A 27642-nucleotide genomic window follows, 5' to 3' on the forward strand; every position below is an offset into this window, starting at 1 on the left:
TATGTTATGTTTATGTTCTTTTGCCTTTTTTTGTTGATTTGATTTAACCCACTGCTGCTTGGGCCTATGACAGACCTAGGCAACTCAAACTGGGACTTTGCACAAGGTGGTGCCCATCACCATTCACAGCCAGATTCAGGGTTCAGTTATACTGGTGTAAATTGGGAGTATTGCATTGACATCAGTGATTGATGCTAGTGTAGGATCAGAATCTGGGCTTCAGAATTTGGCCAAAAGATATGAAAAAGAAAATGTTAGAGGAAATGTATGTCAAACTGTTGAGATAGATCAGCATTCTTAAACCATGGTTGAATTTCTTGAGCATTTAAGTATTTTTCCTCAAGTGTTAATACAAACAAAACAAAAAACCCTACGCAACATAATCTCCATTCCTTTCAGTTATGCTAACATGCTGGCTACTTTTTGTGATTAGACTTATATTATAATTAGTGGTGCAAGTAGAATCCATTTCTTACCGGTACATGGGGGGAGGACGGGACAGCAGCTAACAGGGGGCACATGACCTTCTCACTTGACCCTCCATGTGAATCCTCCCTGCCCTGCCCCCAGCCTGGGGCCCCCACACTCTCCCTGTTCCCTCCCCATGATCCACCCCCTTATCTGGGAGGCTCTGTCCTCCTCCCGCTGCGCCAGAGACTTTGGAATTGCAGCGGCGAAAGGAGCAGAACATGGGGCTAATGGGAAGCCCCATGCCCGCAGCTCTCCCTGTGCGGCTCTACCGCCCCCACCCTTCCACGCAGGGTCTCCTCCATCTGTACAGCAGCCCCGCTGGAGGACAGGGCTGGGGGCAGTACAGCTGTGCCAGAGGAGCTCCCGGCACGTTCTGCTCCTCCTGTGTCTTTCCGGTACGCCGTACCAACTATAAATATCTTGCTGGTACAGCATACCAGACTAGACCGCCCTACTTGCACTGCTGATTATAATGGTGTAAATATACAATATTTAGCAGCAAATATTATGTAAACTTGCATTTAGTTCTAGTTTTAGGAGTAAGGAGCAATATTGCTGCTGGAGCCAAACTTTTTGTGGATAGATGTCTTGTGGCTTTTGAAGAAGAAAAACTAACTGAGGAGCTGCAGGAAAATCAAACAGAAGAAATGTTTCTGAATATAAAAGATGAAGCAGATCTGTAAGTAATCCGAAATATCTTCATAACAGCTGTGTTACATAAACGTAGGTATAAGCAGAAATAGATACATAAAATATACCATTGCAAGTGCTTATAACATCACTACCATTGTAATGAATGTGTGTTATTCATATTTGTAAGTGATGGACATACTAGAAGAAAGAACTTTAGTTGAACATCGAGGTTGCAGCAGTTTACATATTTTCAAATTACTTGCTGATCAAAAAAAAAAAATACTGAACAGGTGCAAACTGGCAACAATATTGGCATTGTTTGTATCTGTTGTGTGCCTTCTCTGCATGTGAAATTGCTAGTGCCTTTGTTAGACAGATATACTAGAAGCTACAGACAGAAATTGGGAAGAATGAAATAAGCTATGAGTTGACGCCAGGAGTGGGGAGGGCAGCAGAAGAGCAAGAGAAAGAACAAAATAATGTGGTGGTAAGTATGTATGCTAAGATGCGCAATGAAAGATAAATAACAGGAACATAGAAGGATAAATATACTGAACAGTGCTGGTGAGAGGATGGAAGAAAACTTGCAATGTAGCCCAGATTTTAGCTTCAGAAATGCTGAAATCTATTTAATTTGGACAATATACTGTCCAGTGAGGTGTCCATATGTATGGATTCAAAGGCAGTATTTCAAACATGGGTGCCTGAGTTCATGTTCTAGGGACTCCATCCTCAACTGCACCGAGCTCACACTTGGGGCAGCTGAGTGGAGTAAGGCAAAGTTGTATCTGCTCCAACCAGCTCCTAGTACAAGTTTGGGCATCCTAAGGGCTGGTTTCGCACCACTGGGAATTTCTCTGATAGAAGAAGAACCCCAAACTGTCCCTTCAGGCAGCATTACGTCCTCTTTGTGCTGGACCACATCTGAGCTGAAAGCTGGGCCCTAAAATCCATGTTTAGGCGCTCAGATAAGTGGCCTAATTTTCAGAGGTGTTGAATATTGGCTTCAATGGGAATTAAGTTCATGAGCACTTTGAATAGCAGATCAGTTGTTTGGGTACCTAAATATTGATTTAGATACCTAACTTTTGGCACACAAGTTTGAAAAATTGTTCCCCCCCAGTTTAAAGAACACATTGTATGATGTATGAACATAAAAAAAAAAGTAAGGTCTTAGTTGTTTGCATAGTTGATAGAATGTATCTAAACCATTTTGGTCTGGAATTCAGTTTTAAAGTCTCATCAGAAAAAGTTCTTGCAAGATTTTAAGGGATTTCTTAGCTGTTGATGGGCATAATACTACTAGGATGTCCTTTTGCATGCTATTTTGCTGTTCTTGCTTCCTGTTTTGGCCAAAATCAAGCAATGCAGAAGTGCACAAACAAACATGAACATTGAAAAATATTAGCACAATTTCCTGAACCTTCAAAAAGATTAGGTTGGGTTTGGGTTGAGTTTCCAAACAGTTCCGTTTTTTTTTTTTTTTTTTTCAAACTTATTTGGCAAAGCCTAGTAAGAAATAAGAATTAATTTATTGGATTAGTTGTTAGAGAGGGAATGAGTTTACTGATGAGTATTTATAATGCAATGCTTATTTGATGGCTATAAGGAAAAGGCTATGATGTCCTTTATTTCAATATATTAAAGAGATTTAAGTGAAAACGTTCCACCTATAACCTATTAACTTTACAAATTTGAATTATACATCTGGGTTTCAACTCAGATATACATCTGATATTGCAAAACTAAAAATTATGTGATTCATAATTTCAGAAAGCATGGTTTATTATTATTACAGGATTATTAAAAGGTAACACAAGTTGGATTCGTAGATGTGTTTTAATACTCAGAGCAGAATATAGATGGGAGAGAAGGGTTTGGTCCTTTAGGTTGTTCCTTAAGATAAAAAGAGTAGATTTTCACGCATTGTATTTTAGTAGTAAAACTGTTATACTCCACAGCTTTTAAAAATTGGGTTTGTACAAGCCAGTTTAGAGATTTTCTTAATCTGGCTTCTACATAGAATTACAAGAAAGTAAAGCATACAGTAGTGCAAAGATTGCCTATAATTCAGATGTCCATTTAAAGTGCATTTTAAAAAATAACGTGCTCTCATTCTGCAGTTCAGTCAAATTTTTGTAATGTGTACCTTTCCCAGCATAATTAATGTTACTCCCTTTGAGATGAATGTCCCTGCCTACTGTACAAAGATTTCGCAAAATCTCCACTTCATTTCATCTATTTTGTCTAATCCATTTACAGTGTAAGATTCAAAGGCATTTACAGTAGCAATAATTAGGGGAGTGTGAAACTGAAGACTTTTTGTCGCATTTTTCACAAATTCTTTTTGCCCAAACTTCTTGTTTTCATGACATTTTGCAGATCCCCATAGTGTGGCTGTGAAGCTTTGGAATGTTGGATATTTTCAGTCAAAATTAAAAATAATCAATTTTTAAGTATAAAAATTTAACAAAAACAGGAATAATTTTAATTGGCAAAAAATAAACCTTCAGTATACAAGGGCAGTCAGCACCTTGCAAGATCAAGCCTATTGGATGGATCCCACATTCACTGAAGTCAATGGGAGCCTTTCTATTGACTTTAATAATCACTGGATCAGTCTCTGAGATCTGTGGCTCATAAAACTGATGAGGTTAGCTATAGTAAGAGAAGAGGAAGCTGGGAGAGCTAATGTTAGACTAAAACAAAATGATTTCCACAGCAATTTTGATTTTAATATTATTGATATTTATATCATTTAAGAAAGTCCACACATTAAACCTCCTATACTTTGTGCAGCTTATTTGAAGAAGGAGGGAGGTCAAGTGAGCTTAGTCTGAGTAATTCAAAGTATCCAAATGAATTTGAAAAAAATATTAATTAAGGAATAGGATCTTGGGTTCTTCTACAACTATCACAAATAAGATCTCCCAATGAATGTTGAGTAAAGGAAAAAGTATGTTATATAAAGGTGTAAGATAAAACTCTAACAATGTTCCGAGCTGTGGAAATGCAGGTAAAAACCAAGCCCCCAGTAATACAGCACGCTCACCTCTCCAAAATTTCTCCAAATTTGTGAATTTTAAGAAAGTTAATTTACTGTTTCATTAGGTGCTTTCTGCTTCATTGTATTGTCTGTATTTACTTTACCCAGTGCTCAGGTAGACACAGAGTCCATCTTTATCTCTGTAACAAATTTTAAAAAGCTCTTATTCTGATGCATAATCCCACTAGATCCTTAACAAAATTATTTCAAAGTAAAAACATTGGGTCTGATTCAACATTCCAGTATTCCAGTTTAAACTGGTGAAATTCCACTGAAATTAATGTAGTTACATTAGCAAAAACCAGAAAAACTGTTTCTTTTTCAGACAGTGTAAGAAATGAATTGTTAAAACAGCGAAGGTATGTGAAAAGCTTGAAGTGTATGCAGTTAATAGTGACACTCTAGAAAGAGGTTGCATTTAGTAATTATGGCGATAGATGGCACTGTTTTATTAAAGGTTGGCGAGGAGGCTTCAAATGCTACATGTCAGCAAAGAATCAATTATAAATGTGTATAATATAAAATTATAAATCAGACACTGGCAAGTATTGCTGTCTCATAGGATAATAGTGTTGTACAAATTTGTGAAACAACACTGCTCAAAGTAAATGTGAAAGAATACCTGCAGGGGCCACTCTGCTAGAACCTGAGCCAGCTCTCAGTGAAGTCAATGGGATTCTTTCTTTTAACTTCAGTGGGAGCTGGAGTAGTCCATCAGTTTAGGAGAAGTTCATACAAGTCTGTACAAAAGCATGACTTTCTGTTCATTTTAGTGTCAGCAATACACATAACGCTCTGTGTGATTAAGAAATTTCTTATGTGATGAGAACAAAAATCTTGGTTACTTTATGGAAAGTCCCTACATACAGTCTAGGGAAGTCAATGGAAGTTTTACCATAGATTCAGGGGATCTAGGCTTTCACCCTGTATGTTTATAATAGATTTTGCATACCTGTGGGCCTTATTATACAAATTATGGTCCAAATCCTTCAATTTTTACTCAGAAAAAACTCTCATTGATGCAAGCATGCAAGATCTAATTGTTTTACTTTTAGTTACCTTGTAAAGTATCTCCTCAAAACAAAGTAATGTTTTTAAAGAAAAACACTTGTTTTTTTAATGCAAAACTCCAATCTCTGCTAGTTTTCGAAATTCCCATTTTGTGGTTTATGTTTTTCAGTAATTCACATGCAAAATCACATCTTAAAACAGATGCTTGGCATATGAAATCCAAATATTCCTGGCAGGAAAGTTTCTCTGATTTTCATGATGATGACAGTTTTCCGAAGGACAGGGATAAAGAATTCTGTGAAAATGTAGAGTTATTTCAAAAGTACAGGTCAGAAATAATTATACTTTTACAATATAATTGATACACATTTGGACAATGTAATACTGAACCTGACAAAAAAAGTCAGAGACCCACACACCATACCAAGCTCTGCTTCCTTGTATTTATTCACCCATATTCTGATTTCCTTACTTAGGAAGAACTCCTTTTAATAGTAATAGGACTTTACCACTGTTAGAGAATTTAGTCCTCTATGAAGAAACTTTTAGAATTATATATAAGCAGTTAGATCCAAATCTCCCATTAATATCTAATTTCCTATGATATTAACTGAAAAATAATCCTTTCCTAATTTTTAAAGGTGCCTCAATCTGGTCTTCTTTTAGTTTTGTGAACAGCTATTTGGGGGCACAAATGAAGACATGTAGACACAGAGGGCCTCATCCAATGTCCATTGGTGTAATTGTGAATCTTTACATTGACTTCAGTGGGCATTATATCAGGTCCTTAGTTGACAAGTGCAGTCTATATGTTTTTATTTGTTTTCCCAGTGAATTGTGCCCAAAGTTATATGCCACACCAAATTGCAGGTACACGACAGGGTTTTAAAAGTCAGACCTTTGATATTCAAGGCATTTAACAGCCATTTGGAAGTATCTCCCAGCCAAAGGAGAGGTGGCACACCACAGACAAGAAATAAGAGGAAAAAAAATGTAAGGAGAATGGGATATGGACAGGGGTAAATAATAGAAAGGGAAAACTGAAGAAATGAAAATATGGGTAGGAAAGGAAATCCCTAAATTACATTAAAATGAAAAGCAGTCAAAATGTCATTCAGAAAAATACACTGAGATTAAGTGATATCATTCACTTGAGTTCACTCGAGCACTACTGTTCTGGAATTTGTTGCCACCATAACTTTAGGATGTATTCATTTATTTTCGTGAAGTTCAGAATTGCGTGTTATTTATCTGCATGTTACCTGCATGTAACTAGATTTACTAGAATGACTATTTAAAAGTCAAGGATGTAGAGGCATGCTGGACTACATTCAAATTAGCCCTTATTGTCCATAGCACATTTATTCCAATTTTTACATAAGCAGATAGAGGCAAACACAACCAAATTAAGGTGATGTTTGCCTCTTTGTGCTTTTTCAGAAAGCCAGTATAGTAGAACTAATGGCAATGAGTGCCAGTATGCTTTTCACCTTTGTCTTGGAAACAGCTTTCCCTATGTTAGCCCTCTCATTCTACTTTTTCCTCTGTCCATCCTCTCTGTTCCTCTCCCTGCCCTCACACACCCAGTCCCTTGATGTACTCCTGGTCATTTGTTCTATAGTTAAGAACACAGTCAGACATGTTAACAAAGATTCTGCAAAATCTACTTGTCATAAGTGTTGTCTGTAACTGATGTTAGTTAACAGGGCATTTTTCTAACCCTAAATACAATTTTGTTTATTCAGACCTCAACCAAAGCTGAATTCAGAATTGCAGAAGGCTCACCGTCAGCAGTTTGAGTATAGAGACAAACAGATTATAAACTGTGCATTTCCAGGGCTTGTTTTGGGGGTACAGGATGCTATTCTACATGCTGGGACTGAAGTTGTTTTGGTGGAAAAGAAACCTGATGATACCAATCAGTGCTGGATATGGAGAGATCATGACAGGTACAAGCATGTTCGCTGATCTATGAGACTAAATGTTATAAAGGGAAGCTTTCTGTATCATACATTAAAACACAATTCCAGCTCTGTGGACTGTTATCTAGTCATTGAAGTTATTTTTAGTGTATTGGGTGGGAAAGAATTAGGTTTAGGATTTTTAATAGGGTTTCAATAGTTCTTTTTTGATCATTTTCTTGTCTTACTAACCATTAATTTACAGCAAAGAATCTCATAAATGAATCTCTAGTGTAGAAAGCTGAAGATAGATAGATTTAAAAGACTTATATCAAAGCAACAATCCCTCCAATCAAGGGAAACCCTCACCACCCCCATGAGGGCTCCTTAACTCAACCACAGGGGGGACAGCAGTGTGAAGTGCTCTCTTCCCCACAGTCCACTCAGTCTATGTCAAAAGGATTAAAATATGGATTCTAGGAGGCAATGTATTGCACTGCTACTAGAGCTCCAGACCAGTGCTAATTTGAGGAATCCAGAAGCACTGTGTCCTTCAAAAACAGAAAAGGAAAACTTCAGCACGCATATGTCATTCGCCTTTGAATGCAATGACATACTGAGCATGTTTAAAATGCCACTAGCTTTATACACTGCTGTAGAGTACACTACTCATCTTTTCTTCTTCACTTCTTTCCCCTGAGAAGTGAAATCCACTGCAGCAGAATGACAAAGGATACATTAAACAAATTGTGGGCTCGTGAAGAGAGAAAAACTGCACTGTTCCATCACTAGCAGTATAAAATAAAAGCAACAGTCTTGAATAGAGAGAAAAGTGTCTGTCTCCATCTGCTCCATCCCCTTTTAAGCTCCTAATTCAAGGCCCCATATTGGACAAAGCATACAGTACAATAGATTATGCTTGGATCCCAAGCACACAGAATTGTCTTCTTATCCTAGTGAGGTAAAGGAGCATAAACACTGCCAAATTAAGTGTCAAAATGTAATAAGAAAAGCCAAAAAGGAGTTTGAAGAACAGCTAGCCAAAAACTCAAAAGGTAATAACAAAATGTTTTTAAAGTACATTAGAAGCAGGAAGCCCGCTAAACAACCAGTGGGGTCCCGGACGATCGAGATAAAAAAGGAGCACTTAAAGATGATAGTCATTGTGGAGAAACTAAATGAATTCTTTGCTTCAGTCTTCACAGCTGAGGATGTTGGGGAGATTCCCAAACCTGAGCCCTCCTTTGTAGGTGACAAATCTGAGGAACTGTCACAGATTGAAGTGTCATTAGAGGAGGTTTTGGAATTAATTGATAAACTTAACAGTAACAAGTCACCAGATGGCATTCACCCAAGAGTTCTGAAAGAACTCAAATGTGAAATTGTGGAACTATTAACTATGGTTTGTAACCGTCCTTTAAATCAGCTTATGTAACTAATGACTGGAAGATAGCTAATGTAACACCAATATTTAAAAAGAGCTCTAGAATTGATCCTGGCAATTGCAGACCGGTAAGTCTAATGTCAGTACCGGGCAAATTAGTTGAAACAATAGTAAAGAATAAAATTGAGGAAGCCCGCTAAACAACCAGTGGGGTCCTGGACGATCGAGATAAAAAAGGAGCACTTAAAGATGATTCTTTGCTTCAGTCTTCACAGCTGAGGATGTTAGGAAGATTCCCAAACCTGAGCCCTCCTTTGTAGGTGACAAATCTGAGGAATTGTCACAGTTTGAACTCTCCCACCAACAGGACCAGACTCCCCCTCTTTACTTTTAAGTGTCTTCCTAGTAGAACCAGTGCTCTTTATTCTCCTTCTCACCTCGCTTTCTCCTGTCTTTGGAGGCCCCCACTCCCAAAACTCCAGGAGCCAGGTAGTTGTCCTGCTGTCCCATTTGGAGTCTCTGTGGTTTTAGCAAGGCAAGCTTCTTCCCCTCTATATCCATAACAGATGGGTGGCCAGCCTGACATGCTTGTCTTGCATCTGAGGGACTAGCAGCATTGCATATGGAGGTTCTGTTGTTTTTAGGAAGGGGTATTGGGTATGGCTGGAGAGTTGCCCTTCACATAGCAATGCAGGACTCTGAATGCTATTAAGAATACAGAGCTTTCTCGTGTCTTGGAGTAGGCAGTGATTTATGTACTATTAGCTGGATGTAAAGTTAAGACTATAAGAACTGTTTGCGTTAGATAAGCTTTTCTCATGTTAATGTGGAGAACAGCATTTAATCCTAGTTCAGTTGATGCTACTATACTTTGTTGGCTCTATTTCAGTCTGAACTGCATGCTAGCAGGGAAACCTCTAAGCATTCAGGAGAGGGTAGGGAACAGCTGGGAGCCCACTGAAGATGTCAGGATGGGAATAAAATGCCATTGACATGTCACCAGGTCAAAGGAGAAGTGTCTCTAGTCATCGTGTATTCAGGGAGGGTGGAGAGATGATGCACATATCTTCCTGTCTTTGGTCCTGAAGCCTTTTTTTGAGGGTGAGAGGAGGAAAGGGCGGTTCTCCGAAAATGCAGGAGTGAGGCAGATTCTGTTGGAGGAAGGACGAGGGTGTGCTGTCAGGCAAGGGATAGCGCCACAGCGTTTCTGAAGAAAGAGAGAAACTCACCAAGTTTGTAATTGGTTTACTCAAACTGTGCTTTGAATATAGGGTTTGGGGTAAATCTGAAAATCAAAATGAACTAGATCCTTGTGAACCAAACCCACCAAGGGCTATGCCAGCATTTTGGTATGTGCTAATAATCCTTCTGTCAAGGCTTCTTCATAAAAGTGTGCATTACTGTGGCATCACTCATGTTCTCTAGCTATAAGAGTAGTTTAGGAGAAAGCCTAATGAATTTAGGTAATCTATAAAATATTTGCATTTTTACATTATAGTGTCACTGTTATTTTTCTGTTCTTAGGACATTTCATTTGATGAGTGATCCAAATCTAGTGCTAGCAGTGTCAATGCCCAGCATGCAGCCTAGATATTCAAAATGTGCACTGGACATGAAAGGGTGTGCTGTTGTTCTGCAGGTAAGAGATTGCATTTAAAAGAGGAGACAAAAATTCTTGCTGTACACCTAGATGTAGGCCCAAGGTCCAGTTGTATTCAAATACCGATTCAGCTTTGAATCATATTTTCTTTGAATAGTGCTTTGTATACTATAGATAACACAGGAAGTCCAAGTGTAAGGTGGTATAAGCTAAACTTCCTGACACTTTGATTCCCCTACACTGATTTAGACTTTCTTAGACCTATTACACCTGTGTAAGGATGTGTGAAAGACTTTGTTGTTGTAACTTACACACTAATCGACAGAAGGGATGAGAAGATGTAAAATAGAGGGTAGCCTGCTTTAACTTACATCTTCCTGTTAGCTGCTAGCTTCAGTAAACTCTTCTGTTCTGGCTCCTTGATATGTGAGTTATACCAGCTGAGCCTCACTTACACTCAGAATCATTGGACCAACTGTAGACATGATATGGTAAGTGAATGTGGGTCAAAGGGAGACAAGAAGCAGTCTGTTTTCTTGTAACATACATGTTGAAGGCGATACCAGCTACTTCAGTTTAGACTCTTTCAGGACTTACTTATACTCCCCTCTGAATTTACCCCAAGAGTTTTAAATTACAGGAAAAAAGATTCATGAATTCGTGGTTTTTGTGAACTCCAAACAATAGTCTGAGGGTTTTGCAAAATCTTGAATTCCATATGGCTTCTCATTCATATTTCATGCAGCAAGCTGCCATGCACGACGAAGTTGTTGTTGAAATGGCTTGTTTTCCCTGGGTTTTATATATATATATATATATATATATATATATATATATATATATATATATATTTATGAATTAAATCATTTTATATGCCAAAAGTGATTCTAAGTATTTAAATTTCTTTACCTGCATAGTATTAAAGAATGCCTGTTAGACCAGCAGAAACTGTCATGCCAACTATAATATAAAATATTGTCTAATCAAATATGCTTTTGGGATTCTGGCATTGACTGAAAAGATTGGGAAAAAATATCGATGTGACATATTTTGAAAAATAGCAATAGGCCTGTAATGAATGACATGTGATATATAATTATATAGGGAACAGCCACAGAAATTAAATAAATTGATTCTCTGAATGGTCATTTCCTTTTCCTTTAAGTATTGTCAGCAGAGATCCCCATTGTTGGCATACACCTGTGAATTACCCCAAAACCTAGGATCCTCTGGAAAGCTCTGACCATTTGAGGAGGGAGACACATGAACTTTGACTGAAGCTAAGGAATATTTTAGGCAAGGTTACATTAAAAAGCAGAGTCTCCTATGGACACTGAGTTTATTCCAGCTGTAAATTGGAACTTTTTCTAGTCCCTCAACTTTCTTAGCTTGTTGACATTTTTTCTGTTTCTCTCCTTAGTCATATATAAGTTTGTCATAAATAATTAAGATAAAATAAAATAATATAATGTTTGTTTTAATTTGAGGAGTATCTCCAAAGGAAACAGTACCTCAGAGAGTTTCCCAGAACTTCATTTCCAGGAATCAACATTAGCTACCTAATTTATATGGTTCCCATTACTGTAGCATCAGGGTGCCTCACAATCTTTAATGCATTTGTTTTCACAAAACCCTGGTGTGGTCAGGAAATGCTATTATCCCCATTTTATAGGTATGAAACTGAGACACAGAAGCCTAGCTCCTCAACAATATTTAGGCACCTAAACTCCCATTTAATTAATCTAACCTTTGTGACCTGCCCAAGGTTACAAAGGAAGTCCATTATGAAGTAAGGAATTTAACCTGGGTCACCTAAGTCCTAGGCTAACACCCTAACCACTGATCCATCCTTCCTGTCTTTTGTTCTCTTATGACCTCGTTGGGTTATTTGGGTCTTCTGCCATGATGGCAGATCCCAGAAAGAAGACCCCAGGTTTAAAGACTGCCCATCTCTGATGGCAAGATGTTGATGGCAGACCACCTATGCTGATTAGTTCACTTTTTCATTTACCTAATATTGTCTATTTTATTAACATCATTTTATGTTTCTAGCACCCCTTTTATCCCAAAGGATCGCACAGCACTTTAAAACTGCTTCTGTACATACCCCACTTCTGAAATGTAGCCACCTCCATGGCAGAAGATTAGATAATCCACCATACAACACTGAGTGCAGGGGGCAAATTTGTCAAAGATACTGAGGCAAATACCTACTTTTACTTAAAGTGTCATGAGATGTTTACTGTCCACATGGAATAGACTTGAGAATTTAAAGTCTCATCTGAAAAACACACTTTTAAACAGCACAAGGCATTCATGCCAAATACTGAATAGCAGAATGCTATAGTGTAGGGATAGGATTTATCTTTTTATGTTTTGACAGAAATATAAAGAATACAGCAATGGGGCTGCCAATCAAAAGTGGCATTACATGGAAAATGCAGGAGTATTTAGTGCCTTTTACAGCACAGTACTGGATCAAGAAATCACAGCAGCAAATCATGCTTCTGTTTGCACATTCTCTGTGACCAGTAGAGAAAAAATAAACCAGCCAGTAAGTAATATATTTTTAAGGTATGTAAAGTTGACATAGGGAAGTTTAATCCACTATCAATGCAGACAACAGGTTGAGTAGAAAGTTTATGTGTATACCTATATATTTATATTTATCTGAAATGGACAGATGAAATATTTCACTTTTTCTTCAGGTGCTGTCCCTGTGGGTGCTCCACTTCAGGTGTCAGTGCATAATCTTCTCTTCCTGCAGGCAAAAAAAGTACTTTGTAAAGTAATATATTGAGCAGTCATGTCCGTAGAAGTTTCTGTTTCCTAAGTATGACATCATGGCTATGAAACAGGTCATGGTTAAATGATGATAAAATCCCCAGTCAAATTTTATGTCACTTCAATACATAGATTTGTAATAAGTAAAAGTATATTGTCAGTTACTCACCTCCGATGTCACAGTTGCTCTGTTCCAACATCAGTTCCATTTTGTAATGTCCAGAGGTGAGGGCTGAAGATCCAAAGTCATTTGTGTCCTTGTCTTATTTCAAATGAACAACAGCTATTCATGTAACCTAACTGGCAGCATCAGGAAGGTTAGCAAAGGTGGACTTGTGTTGAGGAAATCCTGAATGCTTATAGGAAGTAATTAGATAACTGTACTGTTGCACGTCTGGACACTCTAAAGCATTGAAACCATTGTTTCCCCTTCTTTTTAGGGCTACTATTTTCTTTCACCCAGTGGAAAGCAGAAGTTCATGATATGCTTGGCTTGTGCAAGAGCCATAAGAGGAAAGAAAGAACTGAAAAAATTACCCACGGGTAGCATGTTCTTCTGTGCCTCTGGCTCTGAGGAAGCAAATAATTTCTCCTTGGGACCTTTTAAGTGTGTTAATGTGATGAAGGTTTGTATTTTTTTAATTTGTCCTATTAGCTGTACTGTAGACTCAGGATTATAAAATAACTTTCTTGTTGAATGGAAGTCAAAAGAGTGGCAGATTTGTTATTAGGGATATAAATGTGGTAAATATTATTTTGTGCTATACCAAATTTTGGAATAGTTTTCCTGTTAGCATTAAAATGTATCTGTTGGGGGCATATTTGTCTCTTGACCTGCACATGTGGTACTCCTATAGATATTAGTAATAAGAGTAAATAATTAATGGGAGCTCTGCATTGAAGAAGGGGAGATATCTTTTGAAAGCTGTTTCATCTTTACCTAAACAGTTGTGTGTACAGATATTTTCAATGATCTTTAAAAGAAATACATAAATGTCTCATTAGCTTTCCTACAAAATTTGGTTTTAGCCATCTCTTGTCATCTTTAACAAATCATAGCTATCAGAAATCCCTGGAGATTTAGTGTGATCACCAAAGGTACATGCAGAGTAGATATTAGTATATTCCATATTTCAATAAATGTAGTGTTGACTGAATACATTTTAAATTAACTTGGTGAGCTTCATTAAAAGAAGTTCACTTCAGTATTGATTTAATAAAAGCAGCAGCCTGATTGGATCTGGTTCTTTCCTATCTTAAAGACTGCTTTATCCACATTGGAAGCCAAAAATACCTTGAATTATTTAGAAGAAGTTCTAGCATCTTTGCGGACCGAAACCTCCATACAAACAATCTCAGAAAAGATCTCTGCAGCTATGAACCAGAAAGCAGTGAAAATAATTGCATACAGAAATGGAGCTGGCTACCGAAATGGTCAGTTAATCATTGCTAGCACATTCCCTATGGTAAGTATTAGTAACAATCATCCCCAGAGATAATTATAATGTCTAGAGTATTGGCAAAGACAAGCAGCCTTTGTCAGTGACCAAGATGAACCCAAACCAGAATCTCAAAGCTAAATCTCCCTTCATCATGAATTGTTGAGGTGTTTGTTTTGAATTCACAAATTTTGTCCTGCCCTATGCGTTTGTTTCCCAGTCTGATCCAGGGCCTGTAGGAATCTATTCTCCAAATTCAGTTTTGATATGCCGCAGTATGATAAAACATTTTCATGGCATAAATCTTGCAATAACACTTGAAATTATGATATTTCCACTATTTAGGCTGATAATTGCAGGAGAACATTTTAAGAGATTTTGCCATTGTCAGACATGAATTTAGCATTTGTTCAGCCCCCAACCTAAACTCTTCATCCTAGTTTAAACCTTCTGATCTGGACCCAAACACAGCCTCCTTCTTCTGTTTATAATCAGTGGTGATTCTTCTAAGAGAAATAGCATCTATGGGAATATAGACCTTATATAAAATGTAAAAACCTTTTTTTTTTAAGTTTGATTTAATCTTGAGAGATTTTAAAGTAAGTTTTCTCTATTCAGATGGAAATTTCTAAAGATAAATTATTTGACTTATAACCCAGATCCAAAATAGAAAATTACTGTACATTATCTTGTTTCTGAGAAGAAAGATGACACTGAGCACAAGATGGTCAAGCTTATTTTTAATATTGCTGATAGATTAATATTGTGACTGACTGTTGGAACTCTGGAAATTTTTACAGGATTTTGGGGTCAAACTTTCTGTAAATTGGTGACAGTCTCATTGCAAGACTTTTTCACACAGATAAGACATGTCAGCTTCTGTATTTTTGATATTTTGAGAATCAGAGCCTTATAGTCTCTGTGATGTGCAAAAGACCAAATATTTTAAAAATTTCTGGCTTAAGCAGGTCTTTTCCCAAAATTGATGACCTAATTCAAACCTGACTGGACCAAATTGCATGGTGCCAAAGTAGGCCTTACACCTGATTTGTCCAAATGCCTTGGAGCAAGCACTGGAAGATGGAGTAAGTAAAATTCACAAACTATAAGAATCAAATGTGTGGCTGAGAAGGGTCAACAAACCACCTAAATGCCATTGAGGATCTGGGTCCTAGTCCTTCTAAAGGCCAGCAAAAGCTCAGTTGAGGGAGAGAACTGCAGAGAGTAGGTAGGTTCCTGCAGGAGTTCCTTGGTCAGGTAGGACCAGGAAGGGCTGAGAGAGGTGAGGGAAAAGCCTCTGGCAACTGTAGCCCATGTTGGACAGAGAAACTACTTTATTTTGTTATTTTTCCCGAGCTTCTATTTGACCAATAATTGTGTCCTCAAGCAAGAGCCTGAAACAGACTTTAATGTGACATCAGTCTTCTGTGGACTGGTGAGAGAGCCTATCCATTTAAAGTGTTTTCTGTGTCCTGTGTCTACAAGTCCTATGAGAAATGAAACTGTCACCAGATCAGAGTTGTTGAACTACTGCACAAGTATTTTGTAAAGTCTATATTATATCTCAGTTGGGGGTGAGGGAAAGAGTTAGCCACCACATAAGAATTGAAATAAGGAGGAAGCTTTATAATTAGCTCAAATTGTGGGCTAGGCACTAGATAACTTAGTTCCAATATTAAAACATTTACCCAGCTCCAAGTTATAGATACAGTTCTTCAGTTTATAACCAAAAGGACAACCACCTCCTTAAATCCCTTCCTAGAACTTGTAATGATCAGGGATGGTCTAGACAGTATTTGGTCCTGCCATGAGGGTAGGGGACTGGACTCGATGACCTCACGAGGTCACTTCCAGTCCTAGAATCTATGATTGGCTATTTTTGTGTTAATTTGATAATTTAATTCCAATCACTATTGAGATTAATTTGTTGATTTATTGATCTGATTTTGTGTAATAGTTGTATTACTTTCTTAGTTTAGTTTAATATTAGCAGCAGTTTAGCTTTGGTGAGATGTCTTCTTGGTTTTAATCTTTTTTTGTTTAATAGTTTTAATAAAATTTATAAAAATACATTTCTTTCAGTAGTTAATGTAGGTCAAAAGCAACAGAGAGTCTTGTAGGTCAGGAACCTCTGAGGGACATGAGTGTATATCAGCCAGTCAGTTTAAAAGACTGATCAATTCCTCTAATTAGTCTTTGGTTCCCACTGTCTTTAGGCAAACAGATCTCATCTGACGAGACCATACCTTCCTAATATTCTGAGCCTGAAAGGATAGAACATGGCTTCCATTATTTCTGCTAAAGATCAATCAGTAGTTACAATCCACCTATCAAGTTATTTTCTTGACTATAAGCCCTGCCAGTTTCGGCAGAAAGAGACTTCACCTGGAGTTAATATCTCTGCATGTCACTCCTGGCAAGTAGGGGTTTCTTAGAAGGTGGACTAAGATTTTTTTGAGAAGCTTTATGCAAAAGGATGAATCATTCTGCACTCTAGAGTATGATGACTCCAACTTGGGTCACAGCCATTTGTATTCTAGGAGAAGGTGATTGGAGTACAGCCTACATTGGTGTTATTTTATCATATATTTGACACCAGAACCCCATGTAAAATGCATTGATGGTGCCACATAAATTGCAACATAATTTTTCTTTTTGAAATTGCTGCATACAATTGTGCTCCAGAATCTAAACTTTCATATAAGGAAAAATAATTTAAAATTCCAGCCCATATGGTTGTAGAGATAACCTTTAAAGTGTGAACTCATTGTAAACCAATGCAATAATGTCTCTCTGAATATTTAGGAAGCCTGAAACAATACCTCTGAGAAGTGTGGATGTCAATGTTGTTAACTACTTCAGTGCTGATCATTTTAACAGAAATACCAAGCTTATGTATTTCTCCATGCTTGTTAAATATAGTGGCAGATATTGGGCTGGGTTGGGGAAGAACAGTGGGACATCTAGCTATCAGGGTTTGAGGTGGGAAATGAGAAATTTAATTCCCCCTCCTAAATTTAAAGCTGTCTCCATCCTTGCTCAAAAGCCTCATCTGCTTCCTGGTTGCCAAAAAAACCCAAACCACCATTATGCCTTTGCCAAAACCACAAACTACCCAGCTGTCCAAACCTCCAGCAGGGTCCCTGACAAATCTATAATGCAAAATAAAATGATGTAGCACATTGAAAGTGGTAGAGGGCAAGAGGAGGGTAATATGAAATAAATAGTATTGAATCTGAACATAAATTAACAAGGGATTTTATTGTACTGCAGTAGGGTAGGTAATAAGGAGGGTTCAGGGTGGGGAGTGAAACAGTTCTGGGGTTCTTGCCACATAATTTAGGGAGCTCTACCACATATTTACATCAAATGTGCTATGTAATACATGAGATCTTGCTTAACATTTTATGTTATGACGGTAGATAACTTTTATTCTTTTGGCATACTGTGTATCTCAAATACATCTAAGGAAAATGATTAATTAGGGTTCTGTGAGGGCATTACGGAATGCTACAGGACTTGAATTTGGAGCTAGCTATTAAGAAACATGTAGGAGACTGATTTGCCAATATTATCTCATGACATAATATTTTATTCTGCCAAATTCTATGTAGACTGAAAACATATTCAGCTATATTGGTCATTATATTCTATACATTTTATTATACGTTTCTAAAATTTTAATAGAAGGGCAAATTAAAATAGGTTCCTGGGTTTTTTCTTTAGATCATCCAACTTGTCTCCCATTTGCAAATGAATTAGAACATATCTAATAAAATGAGACTGGTTTTCACTATTGATAAACTTCTCCCTTATGTAAAGGGGCAGCCCAGGTCTATGCACCACTTAAATCCCACATAAGTCCTCTGCAGAAGGAAGAATTTCACCTTTGAATGATTAATAATTCCGTTGTTTTATTGTTGCTGTTTTTTTAAGCTGCTTACCATGTGTACAAGACAACTTGAACTTACCAGGAAAGCCTGCAGACTATATACCAATGATGGAATCCTAATGCTTACCCTACCAGATTTAGTCACATGGGCTGTAAATGAGTGTTTCAGACAAAGTGACTCAGAAGAAGACTACAAAGAGAGAACAGCAATCACTGACAATGCTGAAGGTGGGACTGCACTGGATGTGGAAGGTAAAAGGTCAAAATCAAAAAGTTCTTAGTTAAATTAATATTGAACTACATGCAAGTTCAATATGAATTTACATGGAGCTAACAGGTTTTTTAAAAGCTGTAAAAAAGCCTCTGCTCATATGCTTCCAAGATTATTTGTGGAAATCCTTACTTTGTTTTCCATTTTCTTAGAGAATAACAACACTACTAGAGAAAAGATTAATGAGAGTACACTGTAGCTGGACAAATGTGTTATATTTATATTTTGCATGTTAGTAAGGAACTTTAGTCTCTCATTGATTTACTCTTGTGCAAATTAGGTAACACAATCACACTATGTTGGGCTGAACATGAATTACATTGCATGTAAATATAATTTTGAAATTATTTGTGAAAAGTTAAAGTACACACTCTTAGAAGGTCAGATTTCCAAACAGTCAGAAGCCTAAAGCAATCATATACCTAATTTGAGAGTTTAATTACTTTGACTGTATCTACAAATCATACTAGCTGCTGCCTAACTTGGCACTTGTGAACATTTTTAATGTATATACACAACTGAAGTAATTGTGCAGGCGAATTAGGTGCTGTTGTTCCATATGACCTGATTTGAAAATCAGATTTATTGTGTTAATCTTGCATTAAATAAGTACCAGATTATTGCAAAATCAGTTACTGACGACTGTTTATATGCAGGGTAAACATTTCACATCAGGTTTTGAGCTATTTTACATAAACTGATGTTAGCTGGCAATCATGGTTTATCTTTGGGTTTGCTGTTATATATAAATGCATAAAGATTGATTTCTTTAATGTTATAAAAATTAAATGAGAATTGAGATTATGGATGCATTTTTAATTTATTATTCTATCAAGTGAGTTAGTAAAGTTTTTTGAACAGATTCATCAAAAGAGTTAAACTGCTTTTTAACAATAAGTGAATTTGCAGTTTGTTAGACAGTGGCTCTATTTTTGAATTGCATTAATTACTAGAGATGGACCTCAGCCATGAAATTCAGGTTCACAATTTTTAACATCCCAAAGTCTGGAGACATTCAGTTCCTGGACTTTTGTTTGGGCCTATTTTCCTATAAATACTAGATGTCTTCACTTATAAAGTCTCCAATTCAGCAAAGAATTTAAGCATGTGCTTAAATTTTTAAGACTTCAGTGAGCATTAAGCATGTGCTTAAGTGCTTACCTGAATAGAGATGGACTTGCTGACTTAAAGTTGAACAAATGCTTAAATACTTTATTAAACTGGGAAAGTATATTACTTATTGAACAATTCAGTATTCATAAATATCAGTTTTCTACACACAAAAATCCAATTATCATTGGAAATATCTAAATTAACATATGCTGATTGCTTTACTATGTGCAATGAATAATGGCCTACTAACCTTACGTATCACACTCTTAGGGCTGGTAAAACATAACCACTTTGCTTTGTTCTGTGACTGAATCACTGGCAGGAGAACAGATTGATCTGCAGCACAGAATCATAAAAATGTAGGACTGGAAGTGACCTTGATAGGTCATCTAGTCCTGTTCCCTGCGCTGAACCAGGACTAAGTATTATCTAGACCATTCCTGACAGGTGTTTGTCTATGTTGTTATTGAAAATCTCCAATGATGGAGATTTCACAATCTCCCCCTCCCCCCCGCCAAGTAATTTGTTCCAGTGCTTAACTATTCTTACAGTTATGAAGTTTTTCCTAAAGTCTAACCTAAATCTACCTTGCTGCAATTTAAGCCTGTTACTTCTTGTCCTGTCCTCAATGGCTAAGGAGAACAATTTATCATCCTCTTCTTTATAACAACCTTTATGCACATGAAGACTGTTATGTCCCCGCTCAGTCTTCTCTTTTCCAGACTAAACAAGGCCAGTTTTTTAGTCTTTCCTCATAGGACATGTTTTCTAGACCTTTAATCACTTATTTTGCTCTCCTCTGGACTTTCTCCAATTTGTACACATCTTTCCTGAAGTGCAGTGTCCAGAACTGGGCAGAATATGCTAGATGAGGCCTTATCAGTGCTGAGTAAAGTGGAAGAATTACTGTCTTACTTGTGTCAACGCTCCTGCTAATACATCCCAGAATGATGTTCATGCTTTTTACAACAGTATTATGTTATATACTTTACTCAGATTATGTTAAACTGCCTCCTCCGATGGTACCATGTATTCTTTTCATAGATTCATAGATTCATAGATTATAGGACTGGAAGGGACCTCGAGAGGTCATCGAGTCCAGTCCCCTGCCCGCATGGCAGGACCAAATACTGTCTAGACCATCCCTGATAGACATTTATCTAACCTACTCTTAAATATCTCCAGAGACGGAGATTCCACAACCTCCCTAGGCAATTTGTTCCAGTGTTTAACCACCCTGACAGTTAGGAACTTTTTCCTAATGTCCAACCTAGACCTCCCTTGCTGCAGTTTAAACCCATTGTTTCTGGTTCTATCCTTAGAGGCTAAGGTGAACAAGTTCTCTCCCTCCTCCTTATGACACCCTTTTAGATACCTGAAAACTGCTATCATGTCCCCTCTCAGTCTTCTCTTTTCCAAACTAAACAAACCCAGTTCTTTCAGCCTTCCTTCATAGGTCATGTTCTCAAGACCTTTAATCATTCTTGTTGCTCTTCTTTGGACCCTTTCCAATTTCTCCACATCTTTTTTAAAATGCGGTGCCCAGAACTGGACACAATACTCCAGCTGAGGCCTAACCAGAGCAGAGTAGAGCGGAAGAATGACTTCTCGTGTCTTGCTCACAACACACCTGTTAATGCATCCCAGAATCATGTTTGCTTTTTTTGCAACAGCATCACACTGTTGACTCATATTTAGCTTGTGGTCCACTATAACCCCTAGATCCCTTTCTGCCGTACTCCTTCCCAGACAGTCTTTTCCCATTCTGTATGTGTGAAACTGATTTTTCCTTCCTAAGTGGAGCACTTTGCATTTGTCTTTGTTAAACTTCATCCTGTTTACCTCAGCCCATTTCTCCAATTTGTCCAGATCATTTTGAATTATGACCCTGTCCTCCAAAGTAGTTGCAATCCCTCCCAGTTTGGTATCATCCGCAAACTTAATGAGCGTACTTTCTATGCCAATATCTAAGTCGTTGATGAAGATATTGAACAGAGCCGGTCCCAAAAACAGACCCCTGCGGAACCCCACTCGTTACGCCTTTCCAGCAGGATTGGGAACCATTAATAACAACTCTCTGAGTACGGTTATCCAGCCAGTTATGCACCCACCTTATAGTAGCCCCATCTAATTTGTATTTGCCTAGTTTATCGATAAGAATATCATGCGAGACCGTATCAAATGCCTTACTAAAGTCTAGGTATACCACACCCACCGCTTCACCCTTATCCACAAGGCTCGTTATCCTATCAAAGAAAGCTATCAGATTGGTTTGACATGATTTGTTCTTCACAAATCCATGCTGGCTGTTCCCTATCACCTTACCACCTTCCAAGTGTTTGCAGATGATTTCCTTAATTACTTGCTCCATTATCTTCCCTGGCACAGAAGTTAAACTAACTGGTCTGTAGTTACCTGGGTTGTTTTTATTTCCCTTTTTATAGATGGGCACTATATTTGCCCTTTTCCAGTCTTCTGGAATCTCTCCCGTCTCCCATGACTTTCCAAAGATAATAGCTAGAGGCTCAGATACCTCCTCTATTAGCTCCTTGAGTATTCTAGGATGCATTTCATCAGGCCCAGGTGACTTGCAGGCATCTAACTTTTCTAAGTGATTTTTAACTTGTTCTTTTTTTATTTTATCCGCTAAACCTACCCCCTTCCCATTAGCATTCACTATGTTAGGCATTCCTTCAGACTTCTCGGTGAAGACCGAAACAAAGAAGTCATTAAGCATCTCCGCCATTTCCAAGTTTCCTGTTACTGTTTCTCCCTCTTCACTAAGCAGTGGGCCTACCCTGTCTTTGGTCTTCCTCTTGCTTCTAATGTATTGATAAAAAGTCTTCTTGTTTCCTTTTATTCCCGTAGCTAGTTTGAGCTCATTTTGTGCCTTTGCCTTTCTAATCTTGCCCCTGCATTCCTGTGTTGTTTGCCTATATTCATCCTTTGTAATCTGTCCTAGTTTCCATTTTTTATATGACTCCTTTTTATTTTTTAGATCGTGCAAGATCTCGTGGTTAAGCCAAGGTGGTCTTTTGCCACATTTTCTATCTTTCCTAACCAGCGGAATAGCTTGCTTTTGGGCCCTTAATAGTGTCCCTTTGAAAAACTGCCAACTCTCCTCAGTTGTTTTTCCCCTCAGTCTTGATTCCCATGGGACCTTACCTATCAGCTCTCTGAGCTTCCCAAAATCTGCCTTCCTGAAATCCATTGTCTCTATTTTGCTGTTCTCCCTTCTACCCTTCCTTAGAATTGCAAACTCTATGATTTCATGATCACTTTCACCCAGGCTGCCTTCTACTTTCACATTCTCAACGAGTTCCTCCCTATTTGTTAAAATCAAGTCTAGAACAGCTTCCCCCCTAGTAGCTTTTTCAACCTTCTGAAATAAAAAGTTGTCTCCAATGCAGTCCAAGAATTTGTTGGATAGTCTGTGCCCCGCTGTGTTATTTTCCCAACATATATCCGGATAGTTGAAGTCTCCCATCACCACCAAATCTTGGGCTTTGGATGATTTTGTTAGTTGCTTGAAAAAAGCCTCATCCACCTCTTAGAGACTCAGATCCGTTTTTTTGTGTCCACTGTCATAGCTTGTCACTCCAAAACTGCAGCCAAGACCTCGTGTTGTCACTTATCTCAAATAGTTCCTGAGGGGTACAGGATGTTGACATGGTGTTCTGCATCAGGCAGTGTTCAAGTGTTTGTCTAGTGTTTCACATTTGGGCTCATTTTTCCAGTTTCCAGTTAGCCATATTGTCACCAGTCTTTGCCACCCCAACTCTCTCTTGATTTGGAATATTGAAGTATTTTCATTCGAGGTCAGCACCTCAGGGTGTTGTTCTGAAGGAATCAGGTTCTTCAGGAACATCGGCATTTCCCACCATTTTGTCATGAGGTAGTGTAGTGATACAGTGGGAGTTGGTTTCAAAGTCCCTGTGATGATCCTACAGGGTTGATTGAGTTCAGTATCTATTTTGTGTGCATAGTGTGAATGACCATAATGGAGCACAGTACTCCACAACTGAGTAACAGAGTGTCTTTGGGTCAGGTCCCCATTTTGTATTGGCCAGTTTCTGGTATACACAGTTCCTAGAGTTCACTTTTTTTTTCAGTTTCTCGATGTGCTCTTTGAATGTTAGTGTTCAGTCTAATGTGACCCTAAGATATACCCGATATTCAAAATATTCAAGGATAGTACCATCCCCCGGAGTTTTTGCTTAGCCTGATGATGCTTGGCCAGGTGGAAGTTGTGCACTTGTGTCTTGCTAGAGTTAGCATTCAGAAACCATGTGCAATAGTATTTTCCAGGCACACTCAGAGACCCAGTTAGAGTGTGCTGAATGTCATCAAATCTTTCCAATTGGGTGGTGATGCAAAGATCATCGGCATGAATGAATCTTCAGATGTCGAGGAATTCTGATTGGTCAATTGTGCTGATGATGAGTTCTGTTTGATAACAAAGCAAAGCAGTGTGGACTGATGCACATTCATTTTCATCATCTGATCCAGATGCCACCAACAGTGTTGATTTTCTTTTCTGGTAGTTTGGGTTCTGTCATCTCTTTTAAGACTTCTGACAGCATGTTCCACATCTCATCCCTCTCAGATTTTGGAAGGCACTTTAAATTCTTAAATCTTCGGTCAAGTGCTATAGCTATCTTTAGAAATCTCAGTGGAACCTTCTTTGCATTTTGTCAAAACTGCAGTGAAAGTGTTTTAAATCCAGCAACATATGCTGGGTCATCATCCAAGACTGCCATAACACAAAATATATGGCAGAATACGGGTAAAACCATGCAGTAGGAGACATATAATTCTCTCCAAGGAGTTCAGTCACAAATTTAAATAACACATTATTTTTTAACGAGCATCATCTGCATGGAAGCACGTCCTCTGGAATGACAGTCGAAGCATGAAGGGGCATACAAATGTTTAGTATATCTGGCACATAAATATCATGCAACGCCAGCTACAACAGTGCCATGTGAATGCCTGTTTTCACTTTCAGGTGACATTGTATATAAGAATTGGGCAGCATTATCTCCTGTAAATGTAAACAAGCTTGCTTGTCTTAGCGACTGGTTGAACAAGAAGTAGGACTGAGTGGACTTGTAGGCTCTAAAGTTTTGTATTGTTTTGTTTGAGTGCAGTTATGTAAAAACAAATCTACATTTGTAAGTTGCACTTTCACGATAGAGATTGCACTATAGTAACTCCTCGCTTAACGTTGTACTTATGTTCCTGAAAAATGCTACTTTAAGCAAAACGATGTTAAGCGAATCCAATTTCCCCATAAGAATTAATGTAAATGGGAGGGGGGAGGGTTAGGTTCCAGGGAAATTTTTTTCACCAAACAAAAGACTATATTTTATTTTTATATATATATATACACACACACATACACAGTATAAGTTTTATACAAACACGTTAATACTGTACATAGCAATGATGATTGTGAAGCTTTGTTGAGGTAGTGAAGTCAGAGTATGGAAGAGGGTGGGATATTTCCCAGGGAATGCCTTACTGCTAAATGATGAACTAGCACCGGGCTGAGCCTTCAAGGGTTAACACATTGTTGTTAATGTAGCCTCACGCTCTACAAAGCAGCACAAATGGAGAAAGGGGAGACAGCATGGCAGAGAGAGACAGAGACACACACCGTGTGTGTGTGAGAGAGAGCGAGAGAGAGACGTGCATTGCCCCTTTAACTACGCTGACCCCACTCTAAGTACATTGCCTTTTAAAGTAGATCAGTAAGTTGAGATAGCAGCTGCTGCCAGCAAGTTCCCTCCATCCTGAGCCCTGTCGTTTCCTCCCCCCCCTCTCTTTGGCGATAAGGTACAGGAGCGGGGGGAGGAGGACACCCTGACATTAGCACCCCTCTTCCCTCGTGCCCCCCCTGCACAGCAAGCAGTATGCTCCCGGGAGCAGCTTCAAGGCAGTGAGCAGGAGCAGGCAGTGGGGGGAGGGACAGCTGAACTGCCTGGCAATTGATAGCTTGCTGGGTGGCTGCCGCACAGGGAACTTAGGGGAGCTGATAGGGGGGCTGCCGGTCCACCCTGGTTCCAAACCCTCCTCCCTCTCCCCCTCCCCCCTCCGGCTAGCTCCAACAGGCTGTCCTTTCTGCAAGCAGTGGACAAAGCAGGCAGCTGCCAAACAACTTTATAAGGGAGCATTGCGCAACTTTAAACGAGCATGTTCTCTAATTGATCAGCAATGTCACAACGAAACAACGTTAACCGGGATGACTTAAGTGAGGGGTTACTGTATAGTACTTGTATGAGGTGAATTGAAAAATACTATTTCTTTTGTTTATCTTTTTACAGTGCAAATGTTTGTAATCAAAAATAAAGTGAGCACTGTATACTTTGTATACTATGTTGTAATTGAAATCAAAATATTTGAAAATGTAGAAAACATCGAAACATATTTATAATAAATATAAATTGGTATTCTATTATTAATAGTGCAATTAAAACTGCAATTAATTGCGACTAATTGTTTTAATCTAGTTAATTTGTTTTCCTTGAGTTAACTGCAGTTAATTGACAGCCCTAATTACCATTACTATTTATTATCAGGTATATATTACTTCCAAGGGTAGGAATTTCAAAAGTGCCTAAACGTCTAAGAATCATGATTCCTATAAGAGTTGTGCTCGTAAGTTGCTCAAGCACTTCTGAAAATTCCACCCCAAAAAGCTTAGTAGGCCCTTTCTCGGTTACATAAAAAGGTAGATCCCTGCTCCAAAGAACTGGCCCTGAGTCTGCAATGAGCTCTACATGGGTCTAAATAATCAAGGTACAAACAGAAAGAGGTGGAGGAGAGGACAACAACTTGAGATTTATGGAGCAGATTTTTTCAAAGGCACAAAACGGGGGTAGGCATCCAACTCCTATTGAAGTTCCGTGAGAGTTGAGCCACCTAACTTCCCTTTGTACCTTTGAAAATCTCTGCCTACAAGTTAATTATTTAGCTCTGTATGTAACTTCTGCATTGTACGTATGTAGTTCCAGGCCTACTTTACTGCTTTCACCCTTTCCTATTTTCTTATTCTTGACCAATAACCTTCCTTTCTGTCTCCATCCCCATGCAAGCTCTCACCTTGCCCAGATGTTGTGACTATAACTTCCCCCTTCACACTTTCCCACAGACAATCAATACCACCCTCCCTTCTCTCTTAAATAAAGCTAAAGTTCAATGAAATCCGATAAAGAGTTGATTATATGCAGTGGTGAAAGTAAGTCAGGACACTTACTGGTACGGGCCGGAGCGGGTTGGGGGACTCGGGCAGAAGGGGCCAGCATCCCCCAACCAGCCCTTCCAGGCCCCCTGGCCCGTGTTGCCCTGGACTCCTGTGTTGATTTAAAGGGCCCAGGGCTCCGGATGCTGCTGCTGCGCTAGTGGCAGCAGCGTCCAGAGCCCCAGGCCCTTTTAAATCGGCCCCAGGGCAACTGCTCCCTTTGCCCCCTCCGCCCGTCGGAGGCTGGGGGGGGGGACAAAGGGGCAGGGACATTAAAGCGGTGCAGGGTCCTTTGCCTCGCCAGCGCTTTAACGTTGCTGCGCCTCTCCCCACCTCTCCCCCCCCTCCCTGCTGACCACAGGAGGAGGCGCAGAAACGTTAAAGCGCTGCCGTGGCAAAAGACCGTCCTTAAAGCGCTGTGGTGGCTTTAATGTCCCTGCCCCTTTTGCCTCCCGTGTTGGTGGCTCTGCCGATATGGACCCTACCAGCAAACTTGCTAAGAAATTTGATAAGAAATGGAACTATGCCTAATACAAAGTCAGCTGCTTTTAATGAGAGGCCTCATATGTGATAGCATGCTGCTTGCAGAATTAATAGATGGGAAAGAAATAGGATGAGCCCCTTTCACAAAGATACTGCATTCGAATAGCAAATCATACAGCAAAAATAAATACGTAAATGAGGGAAAACTAGACAAGGGAAAGCAACACCAAATGCAAATCACTAGATAGAAAACATGAAAAAATATTTGTTTTTAAATTATATACTAATCAAAAATACTCTAGTGAATATAAAGTTACAGTGATCTGCTGTTCAAAATAAATATAAAAATGAGCTAAAAACAGTTCAGTGCT

General features: G+C 38.6%; 1 protein-coding gene across 1 annotated transcript in view; it reads left to right on the forward strand.

The window, feature by feature from the left end:
- DCDC1 (doublecortin domain containing 1) overlaps positions 1 to 27642 on the forward strand; it is a 413925-nt gene that overhangs the window by 351505 nt on the left and 34778 nt on the right. Inside the window, exons 25-32 of the mRNA XM_054028326.1 lie at positions 997 to 1150; positions 5331 to 5489; positions 6907 to 7110; positions 9971 to 10085; positions 12430 to 12600; positions 13271 to 13456; positions 14093 to 14296; positions 18206 to 18413. Of these exons, the coding sequence (XP_053884301.1) occupies positions 997 to 1150; positions 5331 to 5489; positions 6907 to 7110; positions 9971 to 10085; positions 12430 to 12600; positions 13271 to 13456; positions 14093 to 14296; positions 18206 to 18413 (1401 nt within the window). The remainder of the gene's footprint in view (positions 1 to 996; positions 1151 to 5330; positions 5490 to 6906; positions 7111 to 9970; positions 10086 to 12429; positions 12601 to 13270; positions 13457 to 14092; positions 14297 to 18205; positions 18414 to 27642) is intronic.

The sequence above is a fragment of the Malaclemys terrapin genome, chromosome 4 (assembly GCF_027887155.1).
Source record: "Malaclemys terrapin pileata isolate rMalTer1 chromosome 4, rMalTer1.hap1, whole genome shotgun sequence".
NCBI classification, from domain to species: domain Eukaryota; kingdom Metazoa; phylum Chordata; order Testudines; family Emydidae; genus Malaclemys; species Malaclemys terrapin.